This window comes from Balearica regulorum, chromosome 19 (genome assembly GCF_011004875.1).
Source record: "Balearica regulorum gibbericeps isolate bBalReg1 chromosome 19, bBalReg1.pri, whole genome shotgun sequence".
In the NCBI taxonomy this organism is placed as follows: Eukaryota; Metazoa; Chordata; class Aves; order Gruiformes; family Gruidae; genus Balearica; species Balearica regulorum.
The window spans coordinates 9,097,143-9,116,869 of NC_046202.1; the positions used below are offsets into that span (position 1 = coordinate 9,097,143).

General features: G+C 39.6%; 1 protein-coding gene across 2 annotated transcripts in view; it reads right to left on the reverse strand.

The window, feature by feature from the left end:
- The window catches only part of ANKFY1 (ankyrin repeat and FYVE domain containing 1), a 34,438-nt gene that overhangs the window by 4,977 nt on the left and 9,734 nt on the right, over positions 1–19,727 (reverse strand). For both annotated transcript variants that reach the window (XM_075771890.1, XM_075771888.1), the window contains 20 exons: positions 18,124–18,247; positions 16,560–16,709; positions 15,480–15,645; positions 13,163–13,367; positions 12,309–12,377; positions 11,383–11,582; positions 10,858–10,955; positions 10,237–10,459; positions 9,180–9,278; positions 7,779–7,932; positions 6,639–6,807; positions 5,327–5,445; positions 4,837–4,993; positions 3,696–3,896; positions 2,449–2,625; positions 1,868–2,015; positions 1,517–1,607; positions 1,073–1,197; positions 712–858; positions 160–250 (listed from right to left, as the gene is read on the reverse strand). In XM_075771890.1, the coding sequence (XP_075628005.1) occupies positions 160–250; positions 712–858; positions 1,073–1,197; positions 1,517–1,607; positions 1,868–2,015; positions 2,449–2,625; positions 3,696–3,896; positions 4,837–4,993; positions 5,327–5,445; positions 6,639–6,807; positions 7,779–7,932; positions 9,180–9,278; positions 10,237–10,459; positions 10,858–10,955; positions 11,383–11,582; positions 12,309–12,377; positions 13,163–13,367; positions 15,480–15,645; positions 16,560–16,709; positions 18,124–18,247 (2,913 nt within the window). The remainder of the gene's footprint in view (positions 1–159; positions 251–711; positions 859–1,072; positions 1,198–1,516; positions 1,608–1,867; positions 2,016–2,448; positions 2,626–3,695; positions 3,897–4,836; positions 4,994–5,326; positions 5,446–6,638; positions 6,808–7,778; positions 7,933–9,179; positions 9,279–10,236; positions 10,460–10,857; positions 10,956–11,382; positions 11,583–12,308; positions 12,378–13,162; positions 13,368–15,479; positions 15,646–16,559; positions 16,710–18,123; positions 18,248–19,727) is intronic.

A 19,727-nucleotide genomic window follows, 5' to 3' on the forward strand; every position in this document is an offset into this window, starting at 1 on the left:
ATCTAACAACTAGGACAGGGTGGAATGTTTCAGCTGGATTACTGGTTATACACCTATGTTAACATGGAGCTTTCCTAAACCACTAGAAGGAACAAGCCTTAGCTACATTTAGAAGCAGAATCTATTTCCTTGTAAGCACAGCAAGATGTGTCATATTACCAGTGATGCTTTCTTGTCGTGACTCCAAATTTGGCAGTGCATTCATAGCAGTTGGAGCCATCACACCAGGGAGGTTCTTTTGTCAGCATATCTGTTAGAAGCAAAAGTGTAAAGGCAAAAACAGGCTCAGACACTTCCTGAGTGCACTGTAACGTTAAGGAGGCTTTAAGTTTTAGGTTACATCCAGTATTTAACTACTTGTGGAATAGCTGCGGTCTTGTTTGTAGACCACAGTGACTACACAGCACAAGTTAAAAAGCAGTATCTAAGTTTTAAGCTGCATTAGGCTATGCCACTAGCCAGGAACCTACATGTCTGTCCTTCCAGAAAGAGTAATATTAAAGTCTGACAGGTCTGCATTGGGCAACTTTTCAGTTGATCATGAGAAAAATTAGTATTTCTACCCCTCACTTAAAATAGTGGAATAATCACAAGTTCAGCCCCTCTGGAATTACTGTCATCTAAGTCAGATGTCCAGAGTTCTTTCCTTCACCAAAGGATCTCAGAAGCATAAGCTAAAAACACTTTCCACCTGTAGCAAGTAGTACTTACCCAGCAGTCTAAAGAGAAGCTGTTTTGTAGCAACCTGGTAGTTGAAGATATTGACTCCTTGATTATTGTTAACTCCAAGACGAGCCCCAGCTCTCACTATTGCACGACACAAGTTAGCGTTTCCCTTCATGTAAGCCAACAGAAGCACTGAAAAATAAAAGCCAGACACTTCCCTGCTAACAGAGTGGTAGGTCTGTGTTACACTGAAGCTTAAAAGAACTGAAGATCCTACTCTGGACTAAGTGTAACACTTGCATCTTACTGTAATGTACCACTGCCAATTATTCCAGCTTTACAAGCAACATATCATTAATATGACTTGAGTAACTTTCAAGTTTAATAGCTGTTAAATCTCACCTACCTGTGTTTCCTTCAGCATCAGGTTTGTCTAGAGGGTATTCTGGCATACACTCCAAGAAGAGGTCACAGATGGCTGCTGCATTATCTTTCCCATATTGTCCCAAAATATGCATTGGTGACTGGCCTCTGGGGAAAAAAGTTTGTTATCCTGATCAAAGTCTGCTTGCTACTACAGTTACTCATCCAACTCTCCTTGTTTTCAAGTTAGGTGCAGCATTGTTTAAGTCTGAACCAAACTCACTCAGTACATCAACCACCACTGCATACTTTAGGTTCCTTTTCTTAGTATACATAACTTCCACACAATTAGATACAGCATGCTCTGCAGCCTTCAGTGTAAAATTAGTGTAGAAATACTATAATCCAAGCCAAATCTTTGGATTTTTTATTCTAGTCATACCAACACATACACTACATTGCAGTTCTTTTAGTCTGTTAATATTACCTAATGTTAAAGGCTTCTGCATCTACATTGCACTCTGTGAGGAGGACCCGGATATTGTTTAGACGGCCATGCATCACTGCCAGATGAAGCGCTGAAAAGTAAAAGAGAAGCTTCAGAACACGAAGTAGTTAATGTCGGCAATAATTACAGCCTGATAAAAATAAGCACTCCCATTCCCCCCACCTTCCCTCTCCAAAACTCCTTCTACCAGCTTTGATTTCTTGGACTTTCATTCTTTTTCATCTTTGAAGAAAGAGCCCATTCAGTGGGCTATCTCCACCACTAGGAGACACTATTATTAACAGACCTACTGAAGTGTTCGCATCTACTTGTAGAACTTCAGAAGTTTACCATTATTTCCATTTTCATCTACAGCTGCAAAGTCTACTCCATTCTCCAGGAGGACTGAACAAATTGTAGGCAAATCTTGCTGGGCTGCTAAGTGAAGAGCAGTCTGACGATGCTTAGTCAGTTCATTCACTTGGGCACCTGCAAGCAGCTGTCAAGATGCAAGAAGGAACATGTTCAAAGATTTTTTCAGCGCTATTAGCCAACAATTTGTTTCTGTGAATAAAGCACACAGTACTCCACTGTACAGAGATACTTCTAGGCTTCCGGCATATATAAAATGCTATCGTTACTGAGGTGCTGCAACTTGGGTTCGTATTCAAACCTGCAGAAAGCACAAGGTAAGGTTCTTCCTTTAAATCGAGCCACACTACCTAGTGATTGCTGCAAATCTAACAGGCTCATACAAAGGCTACAGAGGCAGTTCAGCTAGCAGTACAAGCAAAGGGAACTTTATGCAAGTCTGAGTTCTGTTTCAGGAAAAGTGGTGTCACCTTCAACTGACTTCTCCAGCCTACAGCCAGCACACATTAAGGCAGAACATGCATTTTTAAGTAGAGGAAAAATGACTCTCCAGTACATACCAGATTACGCACAATGATCTCTGAGCCAGCTTGTACAGCCAGGTGGAGAGGTGTTAGTTTGGAGGCATCCTGGACCCGAGAGTTTACATTAGCCTGTACACTAATCAGGAACAGCACACTCTCAATATCTGAGTTCTGAACAGCTACATGGAGGAAATTCCGACCTTTATTATCAACCTGTGGCAGAAAGGGCACGTGAAATGAAATCCATTATTTCTGTAAAGCAGCAAGTTATGTAGTAGAACATATTTTTCACCAAGAGGTACTTGCTCCCTTTACTTGAGGGGAACTGTAGAGCCTCGTTCCTTTCACTGCTTGACATTAGAGACTTTGATAGATGTGACTATTAAATAAACTGAGAACTTACCAGTCACAACTGCTCACTCTAGTCTGCTTCAGACTACTTGATTTCTACTTTATAACCTTGTCATTTCCTGACCACACACTGGAGAGTATTATGACAGACAAAAGGTTAACAGCTGTTGTAGTAAGTACTGAGCAGCAGGTAATGATAAACTCTGTTAAATGAAACAAGCTTGAGCCACTCTGGCAGTTAACACTGGAGAAGCAACATGCAATCCTGCCACCCTGACACAAAGTGTATTAATTTTTTGGCTTAATACCAAGTGCATGTTGTTGTTCATCTTTGCCTTGAAGCTGATGTTAAAACATATTTAGAACTGGCTGTATTTGTAACCATGTTTTAAACATATTACAAGAGCTCACTAAGCACTCAAATACTTTACTAGTAATTAAACTTACATAGGGTAGGAAGAAACTCCTGAACAGCTGCCTGAAGTGTCATACCAGAAGCATGAAGACACAGGTGGAGGTTTTATGGTTCAGCAGTGCAGCATAACATCTATTATTCAGTTATTTTAGGTCAGGCTTTCTATCCTGGATGGCTTTAGGAGAGCTAGGTAATAGATTATTTTTGTGCTAGTCCAGCACAAGACAAGAGTAGTTAGAACTTTCTCCTTATGTATACACACATATTCCCATTCCTCAATTTAGTACTGACAAGATGAGATAAGTCTGATGAGACACTAACCCTTGATGTTCTTTTCACATATATCACATATACACCTACAGTTTCCTAATAAATCCTGCTACAGAAGACTGGCATCTGGCAAGTGTCATTGTATGTAAAGCCACAAAAGGATAAAGCAGAATTTGCTTGTGGAACACCTGTTAACATGAACTACTGCAGTAAGAAGAGCAGCATGCTTTGAATACTCCAAGTTTACCTGTTCAGCAGCTCCGGGTTCCCTCTTCAAGATTGCTTCAGCTGCTTTGTTATTTTTATAGGTCATAGCACATGCAAAGGGAGTCATTCCTTGCCTGTCACGTACATTTAGCTTAATATCTGGATGTGAAATCATAAGCTGAATGATAACATTATGTTGGTTGCTAATGGCAACATGGATTGGAGTTCTTCCTTCTGCATCCTAGAAGGAAACCAGGAAGTTTGTTATATGAAGATTCATTAATACATGAATCCTTCCTTCATTCTGAAAAGTCAAGGCAACTTATTAGTTTAGTTCTGCAGCATACCCAGCTGCCTTCAGCTGGGACACCAAACCATTGCAGTGGGAGCTCAAATCCACAGTGTAAGTGAAACAAATTGGTATTTGTTTCTCCAAATAGGCTGACCTCAATCCTGTGCTATATAGCCCTTTAAGTAGCTCAGAGTAACGTTTCCCATGTAGTCAGACATTTTGGGGGCAGAGATGAGCATTCAAATTTAAGTCTAACAAATTCAAATACAGCGTTTAATCACTTGTCTGTATCAAGCAGCAGTTCACAGCCATGGCTGCTCTGTGACTGTGTTCTGTCATTCATTTTGATGTCACTTTCAATAGCATCAGGACTTAAAAAGGTTATACATTCATTTCTTTTGTTGCTATTTGTCAAGCTTCTGTTTAAGGATTACAGTGTAATCAGATATGAACTGTAACTCATACTTACATCACTTCAGTTTACTCAGTTAACAGAAGACACTTCCCAAACATACTAACAGAGTAGGGTATTCTGGAGTTTTACACTCTAGCAGATCTAATGATTAACTGCAGCAGAATACAGCCCTACTCCTGCCTTTAAGTCACACTAAGGACAGAAGAGTTGAATTCCAATCATTACATCAGAAAACTAACACTAAGAAGTTTCCTGTCTCATTTTTTTCCTTTAGTATAACTTCCTGAATTAACCCATCATATTGGCAGATAAATGCTAGATCTGGTAACAAGGGAAAGGAAAGAGTACAACTGCAGTCATTCATAACAGAAGGATTTTTTTTCCTACCAAGCAAAATACACAACTGAGAGGGAAGTTTTCATTACATTAGAGGCAAAGAATCAACTTCAAAGAAACTGCAATTTCTCGACACACCTGAGCATTGACATTGGCACCAAACTCCAAAAGGCACTGGATCACCTCTTCTAGTCCCCAGCAGGCTGCCAAGTGTAGGGGTGTCTGTCCATCATGAGCCTCCTCTTCTCCTTCTCCATTTGGGCCTGGCTTTCTGGGACTGTTCACATCACAACCACTAAAACACAATACAGCCAGTTTATTACATTTAATCCAGATTTCAACTGTTCCAAACAAGGGTCAGAAAAGAGTTTACAAGAGCTGACCCAGCAACTGCTGATACATTCTACATAAGCACAAGTTTTTGGTTTTAGTTTGACTCTTGTCATCAAGAACACAATGTTAATATAGGTAACAGAATGTGTCTTTAAGACTTCCCTAAGTGCCACCCACCCACTCAAAGCATAATGAATCATATACCTGTTACTAGCTCAAAATAGCATTCAACTAATTTATGCCAGGAAAAAAGTGTACATGCACACTAGGTTTGTATTGTAGAAGGGAGTCTGACCTGCGAATAAGAAAGCATGCTATTTGTTCACTGTTTTCATCAATAGCTCTGTGAAGAAGAGTTTGTAAGCAGCCACTTGGTCCTGACCCCCAACAGGTTGAATCACAGCCATGCCTAACCTGGAAGGAGAAGCACAATGAGGCAGCGAAGTGTTTTGGTTGCTTGTTTTTTTTAATGTCTCCTACTACTTTACATGATCTTTGACTAATGCTTCTGAAACATTATTCCATAGAAGTAGAATTTGAGATGCCTTATCTATTCTTGTGACAGTCACTGAATTTCCAGAGGCCACTTTAGTCTCTTCCAAACCAATGTTTTATTGGTCTATACATAATACTTAATTAGGTAGTATTTACTAGCAATTCATATACTCTGAATAGACAAGTCTTAAGCCAGTTTGGGTCACAGTTCCCTCACTTTCACCAATAACAAGCAGCTAAAGTCAAGTAGCACCAGCAGACACTGCCTTTGAAGGTCTGGCCCATTTACTTGCTTTCCTATACATTCAGCTGATCAGAGATAGCAATACAGTTCCAGGAAAAAACTTAAATATTTGTATTTTTCTACTACAGAACTACTTACTTGAGCAATGTGGCACTTAAGACTTGTTCTGCTCCTCTTTACAAGCTATTTACAAGGTTTATACACGAGTAGTTTCAGTGCTGACCCCATGAAGATTCTTATTCAATACCAGCACAAATGGTCAAGTACAGTTACGAGATGTAATTCTCAGCTCATCGGCGTAGCTTTTAAGTAGTTGTCTCCAGCAGACAATAACTGGATATCAGAGACAAAGCTTTCAAGTGACTTCCTTATGAAGGAGAAGGAGGTCTACTTGCATCTCCTAAGAAGTCTCCTGCTGCATCACCTATGCCTGAAAGTAAAGGCTTATATCTATTACTAAGACTATTTAAAGGCCTTCTTCATGGAATTTTAAGATGCAACAAAAACCAGGACATATAAAACACACATATGGGTGTTTAGTTTTAATCGGGAAGCTGATCATTACACAAGTCTGGTATGCTACAGACTGATGTTTTTAGATGTCACTCTTTCCAGAATGAGGAATCCAGACAGCATATTCTATACTTTTATTACAGTGGCTGAAAGATATTTGGCTATGCAGACTACAGCATTTACAAAAGATTTCCCAATGAAAAGGAACTTCTGGTGAAAAAAGCTCTAGAAGTTAAATAGTGGTATAGGACTACTCCGTTCTTTTCATGCATTGAGTTTAGTTTTGCTGATGAGCCCTTTGTAGCTAGCAAGATGCACAAAAGTGAGACTAAATTAAGTCAGCTGACAGTCTTACCAGAGTTGATGCAATGTCTTCCAGGTTATTTTCTAAGGCAAGCCACAAAGGAGGATTTCCTTTCTCATCTGGCACAGACATGTCGGCTCCCCTGGTACAAATAGCATCAACCACAAGAGGGAGCTGGTTTTTTATGGCCAGCTGTAAGGCAGTTTCTCCATCCTGTGTTCTGTAACAGGTACAGTTTGAAGTGTGTTACTACTACATTATAATGTTAGGCCTTGTGTTACAGTAGTTTATTTGCAAAGCCAGGAATTGTGTCCTCACGTGTGTATTTTTGCTGTGCTAAGACCATATCTCCACAGCCAGGCAAATGCACCCTATTAGTAAACTACATAGCTGTGATGAAAAACTACCAAAGCAGGGGCAGGGGTATAAGTGATTGATTCCTGAAGTTTGAAAAGAACGTTAGTGTTCTTAGCTCAGAGACACCATCGCTGCCTTAAGCGCAGCCATTGTTTGAACAGAGTTCCTTCAGAGCAAGCCGACTGCCACAGAAGCAAATAGCTTTGTCTGCACTGTGGTAAACTTCAAGCAACAGTCAGAAATAACAACTGTTAAAAACCTGAAGTTAGAACAGCAATATTAGGCAGTTTTTACCCACAACATTCATTATAGTACAGCTCACCAAATTTCAAAAGACAGCCTGTCAGTCATGTAAGCAGGTAAGTGTTTGTTCAGTCTAATATCAATTTGTTTAGGAGGATACTCAGGAGGCAAGTTCTACTGAAATCTTGTTGCTGGACCTACATCTAATTAGTTTAGATGGTAGAAAACATGGAGCTACGTCTAATTAAGAAAACATGCAGCTCCAACAAACTGGCAAATAGATGAGACTATATAAGTTCAGTACCATATGTCTAAGACTTGAGAGTGTTACAGAGGATTCTCTTCTACCCAGAATTAAGTGGCAGCTCCCTTTGCAGCCTCAAGAGGAGGTACTGACCACCGGAGCTATATGTAGGTCCAAGTTCACATCTGTAACCCCTCAGCCGTAACTAGTGCCATAAAAAGCACCAAATGCATAACTATGCACAAATCACGATTTCAAACCAATTTCAAGCCATTATACAAAGGCAGTCATCACTACCTGCTCCTAAATACATATCCAATTGAGTGCTGTATCAGTTAAGATCTTACCTGACATTTATATCTGCCTGATGTTCCAGCAAGAAGAGTGCACTCTTACTGTCTTGTCTCTGTATGGCCATATGTAGTAGAGTCTGTCCATCTGACATTGTATCATTGATGGACGCCCCAGATCCAAGCAGCTGAGCTGCTATTGTGTGCATGCCTAAAGAGTTACAGCTCATTAGTATTTACCTTCAGTTCTATAAAACAGACATACTGAAAATTAATAAATACAGCTTCAAGCTTTTAATTTTCAGTAATTACAGGAAGGGATGCACTGAATCAATGCTAGAGCCTATTAAAATGTACATACATGAGCTAAACCAACTGACAGCTCCACCCAGCCTGAATATTCATTTACAGACTCACTGAAGATTGATTACTGAGTCCTTTTCATTTTGCTCAAAGACTAAGATATGGTCTTGTATACAGCAGAGTTTTCCCATTAGTTCTGCCAACCTAAATTTAGTAGAGTTCTCCTTAACCATACCTAGCCTAATCCTTCCTATCACTTCAGGCTTTTGTCCAAACATTAACTTTGGTATTATATTCCTAAGCTATTCCCATGAGTATTACTGTATTAGTGCTTAGCTTAGTTCCCCCCTCCTTTATCTCAGAAGCAGATAAGAGGATAGGTAGGGAGAAAGCTACAGTTTTGTTTCCTTTCATTGGAGAGGAAAGTGAAAAACCTGGAGTGTAAAGATGTCTGTTACATATGGATGACATCTAGCACTCCTGTACAGAGCAACATCACTAAGCATTCTGCCTCATCTCTTAAGTCCACAGTATGAGTAGTCATCCCCCATACAGCTGCTGTTTCCAGCTCAGTGAGACCATAGTTAAATTGATTCAGCAGTGACCACACCTCTTTTTTGATGATGTCCTGATACTGTTGAAATGTCACTTGGCTGCAAACAAAAAAAATCTAGTTTTTCCCAAACCATTCCCCTCCACATTTCAGACAATAAGGCATCTGATGAATCAGTATTTCAAGTTTCATTCCCCTTAGTAACTACTCAAAGTAGCTCATCTTCCCTTTGTAAAGATCAGTATTACAGTATTAACCAGCAGCTAAAACAGAGCTAACCATGAAGAGACAATATGGTGATTGGATATGAAAACTACCAGAAAGTTCAGTGGAACAATTCCACAGAACTGCAAGTATAGTTGTGGGCAAGAAGCTCTGGGCTATCTGCTAGTGAATGAGAGAAGCTGTAGGGCTAGCAATCAGCAAATCAAATATGAACATTCAGTTTTAGAAGCTGAAGAATCATCTAAAGCTCTCCTTGACAGCTTCTCACTAGCAGCACAAGCCAGGACATGAGCATACACCTGCTATTTTGTCTTAAAAATCTTACATCATAGCTTCCATATCTTTGTAAATTCTCATCTTGTTTTGAAGGCACATACCTGTCCAAAGAGCCAATCCCAGCACAGTCTGGTCTCTCGAGTCCTTTAGACTAAAGTCAGGAATAATTTGCAAGTTGTTGGTAGCATGAAGAGCATTAGCTAGAGAAAAGTGTAAGGAATTAGAGTATTCTGGTACTTGACCTGCAGTTGCACATTGAAAGCTGCAGGAGTAGCAATGTCACATTTTGAAGTAGGCTGTTGCTTTAGCAGTCAGTTTGAGAGATCTGAGCAAGATACCTTCAGGTTCCCAAATGCGATGCTGCTTAGGATTCGGGTAGCATTACCACTACTGCCTACTCTTAATACTTAAACACATTCAACTTTTTGGCTAAAAAGAGGCTTAACCTGCTCCCTACTACCTCCATGTCCAAATAGAGTGGCCTATATAAAGCTCTGAGAACAAGGAGTGGAGGCTGTACTGCAAGACAGTGGCAGCTTCCCTCCTTCTCAGCTCCCTGGGATGGAGGATATTCTCCCCAATTCACCTACTCTCTCTAAATGCTACTTATGGCAGGAGACAAAATAGGCCTTGCTTCACCTATTGAACTCCCTTCCTGCTCCTAGAAAGAAGCTGAACTAGTAGCATTTAATAAACCGTCATCTGCTAGTATTTCAGCACTCAAGTCTCAACTCTGCTACAATACTAGCATTACTCTGTACAAAATCTTCTTACTGAAGGAGATGAGGGAGGCAGAAGTCTCACCACAGAAAGATGCCTTTACCCATATTTGATTCCAGCATTTACCTGAACTAAATGCTTTGACAGGGAGAGAAAAAGGATTTGTTGTACAGCTAGAAAACAACCTGGGGCTAAGCGTTCAAGTCCATTATCTACAGTGGAGATTTTAGAAAGATTTATGGCCAAATTAGTTTTCTAGTCTTAACAAGCAGATGATTTGAGTTTAAGACCATGTTCAGCCAGTCATACTAATTACTCTACTTCAGTGTTTAAAGGAACACATGCTTTATTAGTAGTTTGTCAAAATACATTTTAGATGCCATCTTGACACACTGATCCACTACAGCATCAATACAGCCTAAACCAGAAAAAGCTTACCTTTTTGTTCCAGGATGACTGACACCACATCTGGGTGATTGTAAGCAATAGCCATGTGAAGGGGAGTTTGCAGATAAACATTCTCTGCTGTTGGAGAAGACATATCCTTCTGACCCAGCACTGCTTCTGCTGTCTGGATGTTTGGGTTGGCTCCTTGTTGCAGAAGTTCTGCTGTCAGGTTTGCTAGGCCATGCCTACAGGCTGTATGCAGTGGTGTTTCTCCCTTTAGTAAACAGAATACTTAGTTAACAGCTTGAGACATGAAACCCAGACAAGAAGTAGCTTTTAAACTGCTATACCCACAATTGGTCTGAAGAGCTTATGTTCTAGTAGTTGAAGCTCCTTAGAACTTTCAAGCTATGTGAGTTAGGCTATATTAAAGGCTTACTACACAGGCACTGAGGGAAGTGTTAAAAGCATATTAACAACTGGCGATGCTTTAAGAACAGTGCCATGAGAATGCAACAGTTGTCTGATCACTAGTAAGTATCTGAAGCATGCAAAAGGCTCAGCAGGTGTCCAAACTTGCTTTAAGCTATGGTTAGCAACAAGAGATCTCAGCTATCTTATTTCTGAAATAAGGAAACTTTCAGACTATAGTCTATAAGCTTCTGCTTTTACCCATTTGTTTTGGTGGTTGACTTTTGCTCCATGAGTTGCTAGGAAGAGAGAAGCTGCCTCATTTCCTGCACCAGCTGCCCTCTGAAGCAAGCAGTTTCCTAAAGAAAAGCCAGGAACACTGTTAGAGTGCTATTGCAACCACACTTTGATACTAATAAGTGTGCTAGCACCTTCCCCACTACCTTACAGCATTAAAACTTGAAACCAACAAGGAAAGTTCTACCTACTAGTTGCCTCGTTGCAATGCTGGACTGTCACATGCACTACCACTTAGCAATTACACGTTCCAAAACTGTAAAGGGGATGTTAGGACCTGGCAAAGACTCCAGACTTTCTGTCACTTCCTGCAAGTCAGGCTCAGCATGGGACCCATCAGTGTTCCAACTCTGGGCAAAGCTACCACCACCTACCATTTGTTATGCAGCAAATACTGTTGATACCTCATTCAGCTCCTCAGTGCAATTAGCATTAAGCAATTAACTTACAAGCCTTCCACCTACACAGAAATGCAAACCTCTATTTTACCTGTTACTGTGTCTGGAGCATCTGTATTGCTGCCTCGTTGGATCAACCTTGCTGCAAAACTGTTCTCATCAAATGAGGTTCCATTTACAACAGGTGCATCCTCAAAAGGGTTTACAGACTGATCAGACGATACAGTGATATACTGAACTGCAAGCCACAAAGCTGTGCTTCCTTCATGATCCTTCAGCTCCAAGTCTAGTCTGAAAATAAGAGTTAGTGTTCCCCAATTTATATCTTAAACAGTGGTTCCCCCATGCAGCTTGAAATTTCAAGTGTCTGAACAGCTCTACTAGTTTACCTAACACCTCACTGACAACTTTTGCTTGCCAAGATGACTACTATAGTGCCAGTTATTTCAGAGAATTTGTGAATACTCTGAAGCAAGACATCTTTTAGTGACTACTGGATTTAAGCTTGTTGCTCCTAGAAGCATGGCCCTGGTAGATTTAGGCTCCCACTAAGTATAATAGAGAGGCAAATACTCTGGTATTTGAATAGATTGTACCCAAGAACTGCAAATTCAACTACAGAGAAACCAAGTCAAATGAAATATTCTGCTTCATCACCCTAAGAAGCCACCTGTATTAGCTTTAAGCAGAACCCACATTGAGCTCAAGAATGTATTCAGACATTTTAAGACTCTTATTACTCCTTTTAGCAGCACTACAAATGAAGTTATTGCTACATTATTTCTCCTAGCCCTCTTTAAAAATTGCTGAGATGCACTTTGCTTTCTCTTTACAGTAGGGCAAAAACTTACTTGGCTTCTGGCATTGTTCTGGCATCTTAAGTTATTACTTTTGCATCCCAAGCCTACTGCTAGCCTTATAATAAGACAAAAAGGCATAGAAGAGTCATTAAACCAGTTTTCATATCTTCACTGTACAGGGTAACCTCAGTGTATTTTACATTTAAGTGAGACTTACTTTTTGCACTGGAGAAGCTGACTGAATACAGGTTCATTCCTGACCACAATTGACACATGTAGCGGTGTCCTGCAATTGGAGCAAAGTACAGTTACATTAATAATACACAAAATGCTTAAGATTTTGTCCATTGTCACCAACATGCCCCTACACATTTATGGGGTTAACTTTGGTGTCTGCTTTCAGAACAGTACAAGCACATCTTGGGGGGGGGGGGGGGGGAGAACAAACTACACTTTTAGTGGACATGATTCTAATTTAGTAGTAAGCAACTCTAAATTTAGACTAATGTAAGAGCTAATCTTCAAGGAAAAAGCACGAGAACTTGACCTTTTAGAACTGAGTAGTTGATATACTCCAAGTCTTCTATATCACTTTATGTACTTGTTTGCCAGCCCAAATTAACCTGTAAAGCAGTTTACAGGCCCTACACTCCAGATAAACACACTGCAGATACTGACTTTTTCAGATAATTTCAGTTTCAGTGACAGCTTCAGAGAGAAGTACCTTTCAGGAATACTATTGTCACCTTAGTTCACTTGCTTTACTGTTCAGTGATTCCATAAAGGTAAATTAATTGTGTGACGTGTTCCAACACAATTATCTCACCCCAGCTTTCTATAGCTGGGCTATGTTTAATTAGTCATGACAGGGTACCGTTCAGCCTGCACAGCTTTCTGCTTTGAGTGCTATCCACAGGTCTCAAGCTGGATGAATGAATTCACCTTTCCTGCTTCCACCAGTATCACCTGTGCTTTGCTGACAGACCTGAGCAGATTATTAGTGGGCTGCATCTAATCGCTACAGTATTATCTGTTACACCAGCAGCAGACTTTACCTCACCCAGTATTTACCTTCCTTTGCTGTCCTGCATATTTGGATTGGCTCCCGCCTGTAAGAGGGACTCTGCTATCTGTGCCATCTCTGCCATGACATCTGGCAAATACTTCTTGGGACTGTATGATGCCACGAGGTGCAGAGGAGTCTCCTGGTCTCCCAGTGTAGCAGCATTCACACGGGCACCATTTTTAATGAGAAAGTTTGCAGCAAATTTATCTCCTTTTGTGAAACAAAATAAGGTTATTTATGACATGCTGGAACCCTATATACCTTATACAAGTCCAGAAAATGGATACACATGATCTCCCTCTATACCATACAACCATTCCAATACAAGCATCTGCTTTTAGAATACCTTAGCAATAGGTAACTTCAAGAACACTTCACTGCAAGGTCAGGATCAAAATATTTTATAACCACCCATTGGAAAAAGCATCACAAGTAACCTCTGGGCAAAACAAGTTCACACACTAGTTTGTTATGGCAATACTGAGTTTGTGAGTTCCTCTATCAAGATAGATCCAATGTTGCTTTAATGTGTAATTGGACACGTTTGAGACTAAACATACAAGTAGTTTTTGAATAAAAGGTTCATCAGGGCATCAGTCAAAAGTACATAGCTGAAGTTAGTCATCATCTGCTCAGTATTGCTACATTAACAAGCAATAACACAGCCTTTGCTCTTGACAGCTTAGGCCCCATGACATGTAGGGTAAGGGTCTCAACAGTTAGGACCCACCACGCACGGCATTCCTAAGAACTCCCTCTTGAGAGCTTCTCAGAAGTCAGAACTTAGGCCCACTTCAGCACATGAAACTTTGGACTTGAAACACCAAGATGCAGACAACGACTTCATGATAACAGTAATTCCCCTGACTCCAAACCTACTTTGAATAGACTTATTCACAAGTTGCTTGTCCTGAATGCAACACTGGAGAAAAGACAACTGTTTGCCTGTATAAGCAATATAGATTGCTATATTATCTCTGCCCACAAAAAAACCAGAATCCCATTTTCTGGTTTCCACATCTGACATTCCTCAACTCTCCAATAATCATAAGAAATAAGAATCATGTGGCAAGTTAAGACAATTTGCTTTAGCTCAATTTCCAGAACATGTGATTGTTAACAGTAATTCACTGAAGCTGTGGCTACTGAAAAGGAAGCATTCATTCTCAGAGCTCTAGCTTAGACTGAAAGCAGACATTAGAACTAGAGGGCAAATGCTAGTATTAAGTATGAAGAGCAGCCTGCTGCAATCTTTCTAGAGCTTTATAGGGCTGCAGCCATCACAACACTGACCTATGCCTAGAAGGTCTCCTACTCCTGCTGCTGAAGTTTCATTCACAGGATCAGACACCAGCATTATCCTGTTTAGATATGTAAGAGATTAAAGGAAACAATTGGGAGCTGTATTTTGAGCTCACAAAACTTAAACTACTTCCAAGAGTCCAAAAGAGCTTGCTGTTAAAAATAAACTTACGCATTTAATTTGTAGCACTATAATACCCGTGAGGTCCAGTCACAGGTAAGGCTCCTGTTGTGCTTGGCCTTCTGAAACAGTGCTGCCAAAGGTATCATTACAGGCAACTAGTAGCTACAAGACAGTCACTACAGATTTTTACCGACTTCAGCTATAGGCCAAGATGTTGCTGCTCCAAAGCCTTAGGAGTACTGTGGCCACAGCAACCAAGTCCTGTTGCGCTCCACTTCTCATAAGATGGATTTCTCACTCTAAGGTGGAGAACAGCTCAAGATAATGTAGTTGTACTCAGACTCCACTGATACTATGCTACTGTTCACAGCGGCTCTGAAGATATTCAGTCTGGCATAGAAGCACCTCCACCTGCTCTTCATCTTCTTCCAGCCAGTTTTTCCTCCCCTAAGACTGCTGTCCAGTAGCAAGGATCCTTGCTGTTAACCATAATCACAAAGAAGCATAATGCTTCATTCAATCCATGTCTAGAAAAAGGCTTCACTTTTATTTGTGACTAGGCTGTTATACTTGATTCAACTATTTGACAGGAAGACATTATGTTATCAAATTAGAATATTCTCAGTATCTCCCTACATTTCTTCCTTTAGCAAACAATACTCTACTAGATTGCTTCTGGATGTCACATAGTATAAGCTAGTTCACCAGCCAGCAGGCTAGTTTTCAGATCCCAAGTAAAAGTTTGTTTTTAAGTTTAAGAAATAGGACAAAGTTCATCCTTGACTACAATTTTCCAACTGAGGTGTCAACAAAGTGACACAGGAATAGACTTTGGAATATATCTTTTACACTGGGAACAAACACAGTTAACAAGGCTTCCTATGCTATTTACTTACCTCTTTGGATGGCTTTATGTAATAGACTCCAGCCTTTCTTGTCTGCCCTATCTACATCTGCCTTGTAGTTGACCAATGTAGTTGCAATACTCTCCAATCTTTGGGCAAGGGCTAGATCCAAAGCAAGATCTCCATTGTGATCCAATTCATTAAGCTTCCCAGGAAGCTACAACAGAAGTTCAGTTAGAGGTATGCTCACCAGCCCAATAAAATATTTTAACAGCCTGTTCCACCTACCACAATATTAGACCTTCAGCTCTAATGCAAAATACTAGTGTTGCATTTAGCTAAGTACATCTTACACAGGAAAACGATCAGAAGACTAGCATCATAACATGCAAGTCTACCCAGAGGGCTGTTCAACGAGAAAACAGGAGTTCTGTTTGCAAGCCTTGTTTAACTCACAGGAAGCAAGACTAATACACTCTTAAAAGATGCTGTCTATATATAACATAGTACTAGGAAGAATTATTCAGTTGTTTCTTTAAGAAACTCAAATCCCAACTGGATTAGCACCTACAGGTGCTAAGTACTGCTCTAGTACCAGCTTCCAATCAGGATTTGAGGCATCTTAAAGGACTAATTGTTTAATTCTTGATAATTAATACTTGAATAATTCTTCCTTACCTCTTGTTGGGGGACAACTTATTTGCTAGCTGTTTAGAGTATTCATCCAAACAGAACAAATACCTGTTATTTCAAACATTCAATAGAACAGGAAAAGCATTTGTTCAAAGAAGTGATGCTTGCTGAACTGCCATGAAGCAGCAAAGATGACTATTATACCATTCAACCTTAAATGTCCATAGCAATATAGCAATATCAAGTACTGGATTTTATTAGCTATGATGTGTTGTATGCAAGATGTTTTAGAAGTGTTATGAATCACTTCTGAAATATGTCTTTATGGAGCCTTTACAACTAGACTTCGTTACATACACAGAAGTAGCTATGGCAATGATAAAACATCCAAGTAAGAATTAATGACAAAAATCAATAACAAGGTTCAGAGTGGTAGTTAGAAACTAGTTATTTGAAACACCAAATTCTAGAAGACAGATTAAGTCAGTCTCACTATACCTGTGAATCCATTTCAATAAGATACAAAAAGACAACATCTTCTCGCTCAACTTTAATAGCCTTATGCAAAGGATATTCTGTCTTTGACTTGAACATTTTATACAATAACTGAGCACTCATGCTACTGAAGTCTTCTTTACGCAAGTCATCCTAGAAGCAATACAAAGAAAAGGGTAAGCAACACTCCTATAAACAAGGCATTGCACAACGCAATTACGAAGCTCACAGAACAAGTTCAGTTAAAAGCTCCATCTTTAACAGCACAAGCAGGAACAATCCAAGATAGCTTTTTAACACTAGGAAGAAACACTTGGGAAGTGCTAAATCTTCCATTTCAGTTTCAAGATTAGAGGAATTTTTCTTTCCTTTTGTCTACACACATGGAAAACTAGCATTTTACCAGACACCGCAGTAAACTAACATTTAGTTTCTAAAACTAATTCTCTATCTGGACTTAAATCACAAATTAGTTTTTTTGACAAAAAGGTCTACAACTATTCTGACAACTCTATAGAACTTTGCTTTTATTCAGAGTTCTGCAAACAGAAACTCAGAATTAGAAAGACCTTATGTTTAAGTTAGTGCTCATTTGAGTAAACAGAAACATCCTCATTTCCAGATAGAGTACAGTGTCAAAAATTAGGAGCCAGAAGAAGGAAAAAGGTGAAATGGCTGACCTGCATGTTCAGATACATGAATCTTTTTTATATTCACACATCAAAGCACTCCACTCTGCTTCCGCATTGGTCATGCAAACAAACATGCACATCTGGATGATACATTCTAGATTTAGAGAAACCTAAATCCTCATGCACTAGCCTGCTGTTGACAAGTCTTATTTTAAAGGCTAATCCATTACACAGTTAATCGAACTTTCCTCAAAACAACAAATCAGAGCAAATGAAACTTCCAAGTAGGTTGCAAGACTCCTTGCCACTCGCTCCATTACAGAAGATGGACTCTTCCCTGGATTATTTTTAGAAGTAAACGCAGGCATGGGATTTGTGATCTGTATAGACAGAGACCAACTATGGATGAACTTCTAAACAGTTCAGAGTCCAGACCTGATAAACAACTCTTGCGTATTAGAATACAGTCCCTTTGGTTTGGCTCATGTTTAGGAAAGTAAGCTGCTTTTTATAGTGAGGTATTTCCAATGAACAGAACAACTCTTCAGGCTGTAAGCTACTTCCCCCCCGTCAAGCCATTCACATCAAGACAGACAAACATAATCTGTAAAGATAACAAAAAAATCCTGGAGAAGGAGCCATTTAATGTGCTTTATTTCAACATAATTATGAATTGGTATTGTAGCAAATACTAAGTAACACGCAGCATCAAAAGCACATATTATAAAAGATAACCAAAACAGCTGGGAAGGGAAAAGCTGAGGGGACATATTTATCAGGAATCCATGTAATCCTCACCCAAATTGTAATGCTTGAACACTAGCATACCAAGAGATACTCCTGAGGTTCAACAGTACAGTAAGCTAAGCAAAATTCTACTGATTAAGTTCCTATACTCTGCAAACATTTTTCTTCTTCCTTCTGACAGTACTTACCCAGTGACTAGCAATTATCTCAGCACAATAGTTCAGAAGAGTGCTAGCATTCAGCTCCTCAGCAGTCTGATAGAAACGAATGCAGTTCCTGACGTTAACTAATGACATAACTCCTTTTTCACATCTGTCAAAATAGGAAAGCCAGTGTTTAGTAATCAGTAAATGGCTTTACTGTAATCACCCTCCCATGCTGTAACAGGGTCCTATATGCTCCTTTTCCTACACACCAGTAGAAAATGGCTTGGCCTTGCTTTACTATAAGGCTAAGCATCATAAAGATAATTTAATCAGAAGCCCTGTAGGACAGTTTCCATAAGAGCAGACTCCTGCTAGAGTCCACCAAGCTAAGGTCCATAACACCACACACTGCAGGAGCCTGCAAGTGGAGACAGACACCCTAGTTCTCCCAGGGGAACAAACTTCAGTTCATTCACCATTACTAAGTAGGGAAGATATCTGTCTTTACCAGTACTACAGTGATCGCAAGCAGCTTTTGTGCCAAAGCTAGAAAAAGGCATGCCAAATACAGCTATTTAACAAAGAGAAAGGATAATCTTTAACGAGAGATCCACCTGATTAACACCAGATTAACACCTATAATCTTTATAGGTGCGAAGCTATTAGTTTGAGTTTATGGGAAGGAAATCCAAGTACCTCAAAATGAAGACGAAGTTAAATATGCCAGTGATCTCCAAGCAGATATTAAGACCAAAAAATGGAAATACTTGTCTTCAGGTGCAAATATACCAAGATATCTATAATTACTAATAGCACACTGTACGTGGACTTGTCACTAGACTACCATGACCAGACAACATTTGAGGAACATTTAGTTAGTACAACATGAAAACAGTTTTAGACTGGTACAAAGCTTGAAGGCAGTTTTAGCATTGGCCTTACAGATGTCAACTTGTTGGTTGGAAGAACTGACAGCATGGTTTGCTCCATGTTGAGTCAAACTTAAATCATAGATTATGAGTGCCATGTACCACTACAGCCCTAGACACTCCTTGGGCAACAGATTATTCTATCAAAGGATACTTTATTTTTCACTAAATTCAAGGCTTTCAAGTTTCGTACAACTTCAAGAGGTTTCAATTTGTACATTCAGGCTTTTCACTAACTCTAAATGGTTATTTAGAGAACTCTGTATGTTCAAGAGAACAACCTAGCCCCTTCTAGAATGGTGTAATCAATCTCCTCAAAATGGCAATGCATTGTACTGTTACATTAACCTTCTTTATGAAGAAAAGTTGCCACCAAGATACACAGAAGAACAGTTAAAGTTAAAATTTTTTTACCTATGATATTTTAATACTGCAAGCTACTTGCCATTGACTTTTCCTAGCAGTCTCTCTAACAATTCCTTTCTTGCAACTCTGCAGAGCTTGTTACTAATATACTGATCTCTACTTCCTCCTAATACCAAATTAGGGTTATTAGTTTGACTGGGAGAGGAACTGGAAAGTAAACATAAAAGCTATGAGAAAAACTGCTACAGTTTAACTGTAGTGCAAGGCTTCATTTCCTGTGATCAACTGAACATCATGCTGTATTACTGATAACCTCAAGACTTTGAAAAGCAAAATTTAATCCAATTGCCA